This window comes from Diospyros lotus, chromosome 14 (genome assembly GCF_014633365.1).
Source record: "Diospyros lotus cultivar Yz01 chromosome 14, ASM1463336v1, whole genome shotgun sequence".
Lineage (NCBI taxonomy): Eukaryota > Viridiplantae > Streptophyta > Magnoliopsida > Ericales > Ebenaceae > Diospyros > Diospyros lotus.
Genome location: NC_068351.1, coordinates 938,716 through 951,955, shown reverse-complemented (window position 1 = coordinate 951,955; position 13,240 = coordinate 938,716). Strand labels below are relative to the sequence as shown.

Sequence of the window (13,240 nt, the reverse complement as noted above, 5' to 3'; positions counted from 1 at the left end):
TGCTATCAATTTGCGCAGCGTGGGTCCTCAATCCAACTGATTTCACAACTACGTCTTCTTTTTAGCAATTCCATTTTCGTTCTCATCATTCCGTTGTGTGACTTATCAAGTATATCTTTTGATTTTTTTTATTAGCTCTTAAATTATTAATTAATTTTGTGTATATATTTCAATATTTGTGATCACTCGTTAAATCTACACTAATGGATTTCTAATGGTGTCTATTGAAAAATATATATTGAAACAAATTAATTATAATAGTTTCATTGTTGATTTTTGATCTAAAAATATTAAAAGAGTAAATTTAAAGTGAAATATTGTGAATTTTATATAATAATTTTTTTATTTATATTATTTTTTTTAAATATATTCGTAGAAGGACTCATAAAAAATTTCACTTATGTCCCTTAAAACAATCATTGGGGCGGACACGGGACACCATTTGAAGCCGTTTATGGGCGGACTCCTCCAACACTCGTCTCATATACGCCCAACCAATCTCCCATGGACAGTGTGGATCAAGCATTGGTGGAACGAGATGAACTCTTGGAAGACTTAAAAACCAACTTGGTCAAGGCACAATCCCGCATGAAGAATTACTATGATCAAGGGAGGCAAGACAAGCAATTTTAAGAAGGCAACAATCTCAAGGCCAGCCTTGCATAGATCTATGTGTTTGCAATGAAAGTTCGTTGTCTTTATCGCAAATTTATTGATGAGGAGAGATAGAGATTTTGTCTACACTCTGAGCCAAATGTCGAAGGTTCGATTCAAATCATTTGAAATTCTTTTCCCTTCATTTGGTTCGATTTGAATCCCATTGTCTGAGTTCCCATAATAAGAGAAAGTATAATCAAACTCTAACATGATTCAGCCTAGAGTTTTTAATACATCACATAACTTAATGATTTAACTCAAACTCGATACTAAATTAGTAGGCTTGTAGGCTTGAGTCGTTATTAAGTTGACTTGATAAGAGTTTATTGGGTTTAGATTGAGACTAGGTCAACTTGAAAAAATTAATAACCATCTCAATAATAAGGTAAAATTTTGATTATTTTCAAGTTGTATCATAAATGATGGATGTGCTGTTATTGGTTTATGTTTTGACTATTTTGGATTATTCAAAAGAATCAAACGAAACTAATCACTTAATTAATAATTTATGAGTTACTTTATTTCATTTTTAGTCTTAATATTTTGATTAGTGTTTAAATCTAAATAAACACCTAAACAAGTTAATGAGTCAACCCGATCTATACATGTTAATTTTGATAGATATTTAAGAGTTAAATTTGTTTAGTTAAAATACCCAAATTAGGGTTGAAATTTTTAACCCAATAAGATAACAGATCAAATTAGGGTTGAGTCTAAATAAATCGTGATTCAATACTGACTTAATCCAAACCTGACTTATTTATTTGTTTTGACACTTGTAATTTAGTCATCATGGATGAGATGATTCGTGAGGAAGAAGAATAATACCGAAATAAAGTAAAGGGGCAATAGGCGACGACTACAACAATTGAATAGAGACAATTCACCTAGAGAAAAAATAATAATAATAAAAGACCAAAATAAAACAGAGGTGGTTAATAGCGACCATAAACATGGTACTTAAAAGAAGAAAAAAAAAGATTCACAAAGAAAGAGAAAAAGAAGAAAATGAGGAAAAGAAGAACAAAGAGAAGAATAATGCCAAAATAGAGCATAGACAATCAATAGCGCAAGTAGATTGTTGGCTAAAAAAGAGGCAAGGGGCGCCAGAAAAAAGAAACAGAAGAGAGATGGAGAGAGGGAAGCCTTTTAAATAAAAGTGTATTTTAGTTATTCATTAATATTTAATTAAGATTAATCAATAATAATCGAAAATTTGTAACATGATATTAATTCTTAAGATAACTCATTATATTTTCTTATATGTTAAGAATAATTTTTATAATTATCTCAAATCTTAAAAGTACTAAGCGTGTGTTTGATAGGATTGGAAAATAAAGATGGAATTCATTTTTTATCCAAATTTTAGGAAATTTCATCAAACAAGTTTTATTTTTTATGGAATTCGAATTCCATTTTAGTTCAAAAAGTGAAGATTTTTCTTGAAATCAAGAAATTGGAATTTCTAGGGGGTGGAGTGAGAATTGAAATTCCATGAAATTGGAATTCCACCCCACTTTCCAACCTCCAAACGCACCTAAGTGATATTTACTCTATAATATATAAGGTCACTGAAATAACAAATACCATGAATTATTAAATTTAAATCTTAAATCTGGATCAAAATCAATACCTTAATTAGGTAGTTAACGGCTGCAAAAAAAACAGTATTATTGAAACAAATTAAAATTATCCTACTAATAATAATGTGATCGTTTACCAGATAAAGAAACGTAAGAAATGGGCCACAAGCAAGTGAAAGAAATGGGCCACGAGATTCACCTTGACCCTGCCTGTCAAAGCATAAGAACATTATTATTATTACTAAAAATAAACAAGTAAATGACTATCCCAATAGGCTCACGCGTGACGTCTCTAGATGGATTTTTGTACGGAAGAACTCTTGGACCTATAACTCAAATTTTACATGCTCTAGAAGCCCAGTTGCCAGCCAATTAAAATAACATTGCAATTATACCCTTCTTGTGTGATCTTATAATAATAATAATAATAAAATAGAGAATGCCCTTAATACCTTAATTTGTTCCGTCCATGAGGTAACACGCCTGTCCTGTGGGCTGGCGCGGAGCGTTTTTCCCAGCTTCCCACGATCTTCCTCAGTAACAGTTATTAAAAGCCCGAAGCTTGGAATTCAAAAGCAGCAACGACTGTCAAAGCGCACGGGACTTCGAGATGGATGGTGCCGCCGCGACAACAGCACTTCGAGATGGTTGGTGCCGCCGCGACAACCGCCCGACTGGTCTTGTCGGCGATATATATATATCTATATATATTTTTACCACGACAAATATATTTACTTTAAATAAGTTAATTAAAAATTAACACAATATTTATACTTTAGAAAGGTATAATCCTTGAGAGTAATTAGTATGAAAAATAGATTCACTTGTCACCAAACTAAATCTTTGGGGTTATATTTTTATCGTGACAAGGCTAAGGGATCATCGATCACTACTTAATTTATAATTTATTCGTTTGTTTCTTGTATAATTCCTTAATTCAATATTATTTTGATAATTTTGAATCTAAATACACATCTCATATACTTTTACGACAAGGTTGGAAAATGGCCTTATAGTTATATAATAATAAAAATGTAATAAATGATATATTTTATTACTCGTTAAAAATTTTATTTATTAGATAAGTTTAAATCATCATTTATGTGCCCCCACTTGGGTCTTGAATATGGGGTGGAGGGCCAATAGGTGTTTAGACTCCTCTTGGGTCATCTTTTAATTTAAATTGTATTTATTTTTTATGATTATTAGATATAAAATATTTTAAACATTTCATAACTAAAATACAATTTTAATTGAAAGTTAGTTTGTTTTATAATAATAATAATAATAATAAATAATTTTCAAAGGTTTAAAAGCAATATAAGCGGTCCGGTGTGAACTGAAAGCCGTGGGTCCAACACTTTCAACTCAAAGCCACCTTTGCATCTGCTGGCTTTGGCCACGTGGACGGTTCTAGTAGGCGACTAATCTCGAGTGGGGCCCACAGAATGCCGCGTCCCATCATTGATTTTGCATTTTAGTCATAAAACTAAAACCACCGTTCTATCGTCTGTTCAGGACTATTTTATATATATATATATATAATATCATCAAAATATAAATTACATAAAAAATAATTAGTGACTTTATAAATTAATTAAAATTTAAATTAACATCTCAATTAAATTTTAAATGAAATGGGTGACCCCCACAATCCGCGCAAGGATACAATAACAAAGAAAGTGAATAATTAATAATAATAATAATGATATAACGTAAGATATAGAGATTATACTATAATTCACTTTGAAATATAAATTGGGATGAGATTTATTTTTCTTAAAAGACTAGTCGAGCGTAGACCAAAATACTCTCATGTTAATAAAAATATATATATATATATATAATAATACAAAGACCCGCCAGAACATGTAAGGTACAATCTCCAAGACCAAGACCCTTTTTGATTTGTGACACCCAATACACGGTTTATACGTTATTATTGTTATATATATTATTATATGGGTATCTTGTAAAACAAGTTTCTACAACTGGTCACAGAGAATAAAGGCCCACTCCCAGTCAGTCTTACCCTCCTCGAACCCAAGACCCATATCTCCGTTCCATACTTTCCTCCTCCTCCTCCCCCCCCCCCCATAAATTATTTTGTATTTTGGGCTTTAATAAGAATTTAATATTAATTTTATCTATATAATAGTATAGATGAATAAAATTAAAAAAAATTTAATTAATACAGTGGGGGTTAAATTCATACTGAATGAAGGAAAAAGACTGAATTTTTCTGCTCACGTGGAGGTGAAATGTTAATGGCTGGCAAAAACAATAATTTATCCTTCCTCGTAAGCCTGACGATGCGTGGACGCAATGGGAACAGGTGTGGACATGAAATAAAATAATATGCGAAATTAAATTCATCTATATATATATATATATATATACTGTGGTTGAGTTTCCGCGTAGACAGATGAGATGAGACTTGGGAGGACTGTTGAGAAGAGGGAAGGAATATATGGGGGAGACGCAGAAAAGAAAAGGCTAATTCTTTGGTTTGATCATGAGTTTTTTCATGAAATCCCCCAAAAGGAAAAACGAATTTTATAATTCCACCTTCGACACCTAAGCAGAGACATCATTGAAATTCATTCCTTTCTTATTTTCTCTTTGGAGGGATTCACACCTTATTTTCACACCACCCTTGATATAGATCTTTCGTCTTCGTCTCTTTCTATATCGATCGGATTAAACCCTTTGGTGGGTATAGAAAAGGTGGAGAATCTGATCCATATATCTCAGTCTGTCTGGGCTCTGCCATGGAAGGAGGGCATCACCACCATATCAGCGCAACCGTCGATACAGGAGATAGATTCCCCCAATGGAGCCTTCAGGAGACGAGAGACTTTTTGATGATCCGAGCGGAGCTCGATCAGTCGTTCATGGAGACCAAGCGCAACAAGCTCCTGTGGGAGGTCATCGCCACCAAGATGAAGGATGCCGGCTACAATCGCAGCGCGGACCAGTGCAAATGCAAATGGAAAAACCTAGTCACTCGTTATAAGGTAATAATCTTTCTTTAATCTTTCGATATTATATATATACACACACACACATATATATATAATTAATCCCTCTCTAGCTGTTACAACCCAAGCAGGATTAGGCATATCTCTCTCTCTCTCTCTCTATATATATATATATGTATGTATGTATGTTTGTATGTATATTCGATGAGATTAAGTCTTTGAGAAAGAAGAGATTTTTTGATCACGGGGTCTTGACGTATCTCTTATATATTTTGTGTTTCAACTGTAAACCTGTTTGTAGAGTCCGAACTAGACTTGAATTTAAGGTAAAGTTTACCAAAAATAATAGATAAATGCTGCTGAAGATTGAGATAACTGGAATGGCTCAGAGGAAAAAAAAAAAAAAAAAGCTAATTAATTAACTAATATAATAAGAATTTAATGGATAAATACTAACTAACTAAATTGGATAAATTATCATCTATAGGGCTGTGAAACTATGGAGTCAGAAGTTATGCGGCAGCAGTTTCCGTTTTACAATGAGATGCAGGCTATATTTGGGGCGAGGATGCAGAGAATGCTATGGGTGGAAGCTGAAGGCGGAGCGAGCGGATCGAAGAAAAAGGGCTTGCAAGTTTCATCGGACGACGACGACGACAACGAGGAGAGCGAAGTGGAGAAGGGTGGTGGAAGCAAGAAGAAGAGGAAGGTGGTGAAGAGTACCATCGGGATGATTAACCCCGGAAGTAGCAGCGGTGGGGGTGGAAGCATCAACAGTTTGAAGGAGAGTTTGGAGGCGTTCATGAAGCAGATTGTGCAGATGGAGATGCAATGGCTGAGAGCGTACGAGGCTCGGGAGGAGGAGAGGAGGATGAAGGAGATGGAGTGGAGGCAAGCCATGGAAGCCTTGGAGAAGGAGAGGATAATGATGGATAGGAGCTGGAGAGATATGGAAGAACAAAGAAGGATCAGAGAGGAAGCTCGAGCCGAGAAGAGGGATGCTCTTATAACAGCCCTCTTGAACAAGCTTGGAAGAGACGACTTGTAGATATGATCAGCAGCTAGCTAGCTAGGTACCTCAGTAGTGGTTGTTTGATTTGTTTTCCTTTGTACTAGAGGAAGAAGTAGAAGAAGAAGATAGATCAGAGAAAGGCCATGAGAGGTTTGTCTTGCAACTCTCTCATCTAATTACACCACATGCATGTTTTAGGATATTGGTTTAGTGTTAATTAATTTACTTAATTTCCTTCTTATATATATATATATAATGGCCTTTTCCTTACTTCAATTGCTTCCATTTTCTTGCATTCTTCTATATGTTTAACTTGGATTAGCACTTGTTCACATGGTGGGAAAGAGAATGTCGAGTTTATAAGTTTACATGTTATAAAAGATAAGGTTATAGTTAGATAAAAATGACTAATATTGATCGATTTAATTAGAATCACATAAAGTGACGGGTAAAGATATGATATCTTTCTATTATTATTAAAAATATGATTAGATTTGATGTTGAAATTAGTTTTAGTATTGATCCTTAAGCTTGGGAGGATGAGACTTTGGTCATTATAATGGCCCTCGACTTGGTGAAGATGTTATGTGTGTGTGTGTGTGTTTATATGGTAGAAAGAATAAATTATTCATGAAACAGAAAATGAGTTCACACCCAATGAAGTGATTGTGTTGCGTGTGATCATGACCTAGGAGGGTTTTTAGTCGTCATTTTAAGTCTATCTCTAAACAAAAGCACATATTTATAGAATTTTTACACTAAAAAGTGCTCATGGAGTTCTTAGTGATCATAAATAATTAACTGTACCAGTTAATTCAATAATTTCTTTATGCCAAATTTATTCATATTCATATATATGGAGTGTTAAATTAAAATAAATTGATCAAGAAATTCATTCATTTAACAATGTTACACGAACTCAACTGGGTTGTTAGTTGTCTTTTGGATACATATGTTCATTGTCCTTCTATTTTTAATTAAGATTTAGCTATAAAAGCTAGCTTAGAGCTCAAGCATCCACCGTATTGTCAGTTAATAGTACAATTCCAATTAGACAATGAAATTGGTGGTCATTAATATTGCGTCAGCCTCGAGAATATATTATTTATAATACTAGGCTAGCTGCTTTGCTTCAATGATTTTGTTTATAAGAAATAAGATGAAATACATGGAGCAATGTGTGACATGCCTAATGGATGATGGGACCTGAGGCTAAGGTGGTGGAACTTTAACTAATGGCTAGGTGGGTCTGCCTTAAAATTTGATATTTTTGGGTTTTTCTTTTTGGCTAATTACAAATTTTAATTTTATTCTTTTTTTGGGTTTTTTCTTTCATTTTGGCTGTGTGTGATCATGAATTGATATCTTATTAAATATTTTGGTGTTGGTTCATGCATGTCTGCATATTATTAATCTTATATATATATATATAATTATATATCCCCTATTATTATTGTTATTATTCAAATTCATACCCGGACTTGGTAGAAGATTCATATATAGGAAAATACCTTGGTTTTGTAGAATATTGAGATATCGTCAATTGTATTTTTTTTCTTTTGTAAAAATTCAATGATTACGAAACCCTTTTAACTCCACACATTGAGATAAATATTTCGAATTAGAGTCGTTGCTATCTCTTTGTCGCTGTTATTATTTTCTCGAAGAAGTCGAAGGAAACTATTTGTACGTAGGGTACTGTTAGTGAAATTTCTAATGGGTTTCTATAAGTTTCAAAAGGGTTGTAAAGCGTAAATTAATGCATATGTTGAGGGGGAAGGAATATATGGAAGGATGAGTGTACTTTTTCGCCCCCTTTAACAAAAGGGGTATCCACATTGGCTTTCTTAACATTGAATGGATCTTCCTTTCTGGGATTTTTGAATATGCAAACATGTTTGAATTGCGTGCAGTGATTAGCACAAAAGATCATAACTTCGAGAAGGCACAAAAAGAAGAGAAAAGGAAAAAGAAGCACGCACACGGGCACATAAAAGAAAGAAAGAAAGAAAGAAAGATATCCTTTAGTTGATATATACAATAATTAAACCATTGATTGTACTGATATACCTTCAATTATTGCAATTAGTTTGGTATCATCAATTAGACGTGAGGAATGTTGAAGTTTAAACTTGTGAAGACTGGAGAATGGGGAAGCGCGCGGTGGAAGTGGAAGAGGAAGCAGTCACGTTGAAGGAAGCTAATTAAATAGTAAAATGTATTTTTTTTTTAAATTTTTTTAATAAAATTTAAGTTCAAATTTATATTTTTGTTCTTGTATTTTTATTTTTTTAATATAAATATATCTAAATTTATATTTTTGAGTCAATTTAACTTCTATACTTTAATTTTTTTTTTTGTGACAACTCAAACTTTAGATGAACACATAACAAAAAAAAAAAAAAAAGTGAAAGTAAAAATATGAATTTGGCCAAAATCTAACCTATAAATAGACCATGTATCTAAGCTATTTTGATATCCAGTAATAAAGTATTCTTCTTCTTCATTTGTCAGATCATTTTTAACACACACGTACCATACACAATTCGATCGGTTGAGTTTTAGAAAGAAAAAGGACCACCTTCCAACAAAAATGCTATCTTTTACCAGTCTATGCACTGAGTCTATGCGTTGCAGTGATAGAGATATCCAAGTTGAGAAATATCACGCGAAGAATGGTTTTACCCAACAAATTATTAATCCCTTTTTGTGAGAAAGGTTTCAAATTGGAGGGATTATATAATTTTGAGCTCATCTACTGTATCACTGTATCCAACTCTTTAACACTGTTAGAATGGGATGCATTCTTCATATCCCCTCCATTCACTATGAGATTATTGATATATGTGTTTATATATATATATATAATCCTTGGAACTAAGGAAAGGCCAAACAGGCCATATATAAGCCCTCAACACCCTGTCGCTTAAAGTCATTTGGGAAGTCTGTCTTATTGTTCCTTGTGTTGTCCCAAATATTAAAGTCAACTTGTAATCTATCAAGTGGTTACGATTGGGATTTGCTGAGGATAAAAAGGTTTGATTTAGAATATGAAAACACCAAGATTAGCACTTTGATGATATCTCCATGATTGTTATGATCATTGTGCCCTCTCCCTGGAGGATTAATGTATTATATAATACACTGTTTCATCGCCATGGCTGATGGCTCACTAATAAATTATATTGTTTTCAAAATGCAAAATTATATCACATATATATATATATAGTTTTTATACAATAATTTCATAAAAAAATAACATGAAATTGGTAGTTCGATACTTAGATGTCACAGTTATGATACCCCCCCAAAAAAAAAAATCATACAAAACTATATAATAAGTGATATTCTTGCAATTTGTTAGGTGGGCCTTTCACTTTATATATAGTGAATGATGATGTCAATTATCATGTCATTCTTCCCTCAATTATGTACACAAAATTATTTGTCACAAATACTGATTTAAGATAGTATAATATGTCTTGCAAACGAAGCCATTAAATTATTATATGGGCTTAGGACCTAGCCACATGTATGTATATATATATATATATATGGTCTTGACCATGCCCTGGTCTTATCAAGAAATTGACTTTCTAACCAACTTGACATATATTCAGATAGGTAATTGTCGAATCCGTTCAAACAATAGGATCATATATTCATATATATATATGTTGGTGACCTAGCCATTTTTGTTAAAGCGTGGTCCACGAGAATGAAATGTCTCACTAAGCTATTATTTGGGTATGCTTAAACACTTTTAAGATATTATTTAGGAAATAATTAGATGTACTTATAATAAAATATTAATATTTACGTCGAAAGTCAAATAATACTTAAGGATAAGAAAAAGAAAAATATGTAGCTTTTGAGATCTCTAACCATTTTTTAGGGAAGGAATCAAGTGTCTTGGTCATAAAATATTAATATTTGTGTCTAAAACTTAAAAATATTTAGGGAGACAAAATCAAATATGACCTTTGTTTTCAAGCTTACAAGTGTGGTTTTATTGTCAATTTCTTCCGGCATATTCTATTTATTATTTATGTTGTGAGGAGTCTCATCTAAAGTGGTAGTTCAGTTTTTGTTGTTTCGATTTTGATTCAGTTTTTTTTTTGTTGTGATACTCGGGATATACCATATCTAAAAATATAGACTCTTTTGAGTTTTTTCAATAAATTTTTATTTAAAAAAAAAAAGAGAAATGTCTCATCCCACTTAGTTGGTTGTTAAGATTAATTTTTATAAATTTAAAGATTAAACCAGGCAGTATTGGATAAAAAAATATATAACATTTTTGAGTACTGTAAGATATATATAAATAGGGTTTTAATTAAACTTATTATATTAACTTGTATTTTAAAATATAACTATTAGATTATTTTGGCAACAGTTTTTTTTAATAAAAATACTGAAAGAAGAGTTAAATAATTTACTTATACAAATTATTATTGCTGAGAATATAATAATTAAAATTTATAATTCGAGAAACTCAACCTAAGGTCGAAGCAGCCAGGAAAGGAAGTCGGTTTGTAAGTTGGGAAGCAATTAGTGGCAAGTTATCAAAGGACAATTACTATTATTGTTTGAAAACAAACTCGTGTCGTGTGTGTCTCTATTCGAGCGAGAGAAAGATGGACCTGAGGCTCTCAAATAAGCAATTATTGCACTCAACATGAGGCAACAAATTTATTTTACTTTATGAATTTGGAAAACATAACATACAATTGAATATTAGTGTGGTCCATGCTATGCTTGGCTAATTGGGGGTAGGTGGATCGAGGAATATATAATATGGAAGTGCATCCAAATCAATAATATTGTTTGACTTTTTTTATTTTTGGATTTGGACGTGGACGTACGTACACCAGCTGTGAATTTGTGTGATTTCTCATTTATTTGTTTCGTCCACACGCCCAAGTCCTCTTTCCACACTTTCCTTTAAATTACAAGACAAAGACTATGGTTTTGGTTATTATTTAATATTCAAAATAATTATCAATACATAATTTATGTTATTTGACTTGACGATGAAATTTTATTATAATTGTTGACTAACTAATACAAGTTATATTTTATTTATAATAAGATTGAAGTGACTTTTATTAAAGATAAAAGATAAAATATATGAGATATAATTAGAATATTTAATTGTATAAAAAGAAAAGAGATAGAATTTTAAAGTTTATGAAACGAGATAGCGAGACAATTTAATATGTGTAATAACAAAAAATTGTAAAGAATTTGTAGAAGATAAAGTTATAAATGAAAATGATTAATGAAAGCACCTAATTTAGACGATTTTATATATTGCTATTTGTTCTTTTATGGAGAAGGATATGAATATATCTTTTGGGAAATTGTATCTTGCTGAAAAAGGAAGGATGTTTTAATTGTTGCGACAACAATGGATATTGCAAACAAAAGTAAGAGAGGTCATCTAAATAAGGAGAATTCAATTTTTTAAAAGGACGAATAACTATACTTTTGAGTATGTTCTTGTGAAATTCAAACTCTAATTAAAGAACGGGTCAATTAAGAAGAATGTTTTTGAAAGAGCAAAACAAGGTTTCAATGCAACAAGTCCGATCATTACTGATCTAACTTGATGGTATTAAAACTATAATGCAAGATTTTGGACTCTTTAATAATACCACAAGCTAGGCTAATTAAAACGTAATTTTGCATTATCAACACATAGTATAATCATGGCTTGACAACTAGAATTTTTAATTTTTTTAAGAATTGTCATATATAGTAAGCAATAATAGTCAACGGTTGGTATTAATTAATATTCATAAACATATGCATTCAATTCCATACATCATCTATTCGCATGGTTGACTGTCGCCCATGGTTTGTTGATTGACTTTTTTGCTCTTCCTTATTTTTTACTATTTAATTTGCTTCCAATTCGATGTTGAATCAGTCATAGCTTTTTTTGGGTCAAAAACGAGTTATGTTAGTGATGGGTTATAGGCCAAAGTCTATTCAAAGGATAACTTTTTAAATTAAAATGGTATCATTTTTTAGGAATTTCGAATAAAGTATAAATAAGATAATTTTGATATTTAAAAAAGAATGAATTGATACTAGAAAATATCAATTGATATTTAAATAAGATAATTTTGATATTTAATTATGAAAAGAATGAATTTTATCTATAAAATATCATAATTCTAATTGATACTAGAATATTAAAATAAATGTTATTCATAAAAATCCTGTTTCTAGTGAATTTTAAAATATTAAAATAAATATTATTTGAAAGAATCCTAATTCTAGGGGATTTGAAAAACTTTTATACTTCTCTATAAATATATGAGTTTTCATTACAAAAGAGGTACATCTCTAATATTAATTTCAATATAAATTTCAAATTTTCAGTGTTTGATTTAAGTATCGGAGTGTTTGTACAAGAACTTTCATACGCCTTCTAATCGCTCTTTTTTTTACATATTTCAAGAGCCTTAACAATAACATTTTCAGTCAATAAATTCATTGTTGTATTTGAGCAATAATAGTTAGTGAGTTTAAAATCTTGAATTCGAGTATTAAGAGACTTATTTACTCTTTACTTGATAAAATCTTGCTCAGTAAAATTAAATTTTTAACTTTTTTTTAAATAACGGACAAATTGACATTGTTTTAGGCCTTTCAAGGTTATTTTCATATTTTTCCATGTTGTTGTCTTATCTTATATACTAAATATTTGGTACAAATCAAAAGATTTAAGGTTTTAGATCACAAATGGGCATTAAGGGGTATCTACTTGTCTCTGTCTTTGAATCAGAAAAAAGGTGAATCTGCAGGACCTTGAACCTGAAGTTGTGGAAGTCATCAGTTCGAGCAATTATTGAACATATAATAGAAAATTCATCACATAGTCGGCAGCTGGAGTAGCTCAGTTGGTTAGAGCGTGTGGCTGTTAACCACAAGGTCGAAGGTTCAACCCCTTCCTCTAGCGTTTTTGATGTTTTTCATTATTATCATTATTTATGCCA

At 31.5% G+C, this 13,240-nt stretch overlaps 1 protein-coding gene and 1 non-coding gene across 5 annotated transcripts; both read left to right on the top strand.

Moving 5' to 3' along the window:
* The first annotated feature begins 4,668 nt into the window (after positions 1-4,668).
* On the top strand, positions 4,669-9,047 carry LOC127791102 (trihelix transcription factor GT-3b-like). Of its 4 annotated transcripts, XR_008020862.1 has the most exons (4): positions 4,669-5,257; positions 5,709-6,383; positions 8,147-8,451; positions 8,748-9,047. XR_008020862.1 is itself a non-coding variant. In XM_052320875.1 (2 exons), exons 1-2 carry the CDS (start codon positions 5,012-5,014, stop codon positions 6,267-6,269), a joined length of 807 nt encoding a protein of 268 aa, XP_052176835.1. In that variant the 5' UTR covers positions 4,669-5,011; the 3' UTR covers positions 6,270-6,509. The 4 variants fall into 4 exon arrangements, 1 of the variants encoding a protein (XP_052176835.1); XR_008020863.1 differs by lacking the exon at positions 8,748-9,047 and having other exon boundaries at positions 8,147-8,497; XR_008020861.1 differs by lacking the exon at positions 8,748-9,047 and having other exon boundaries at positions 8,323-8,451.
* A 4,082-nt stretch (positions 9,048-13,129) lies between these two features.
* On the top strand, positions 13,130-13,203 carry TRNAN-GUU (transfer RNA asparagine (anticodon GUU)). Its single transcript has one exon. It is a non-coding gene; the product is annotated as a tRNA-Asn (tRNA).
* Positions 13,204-13,240: the final 37 nt, after the last annotated feature.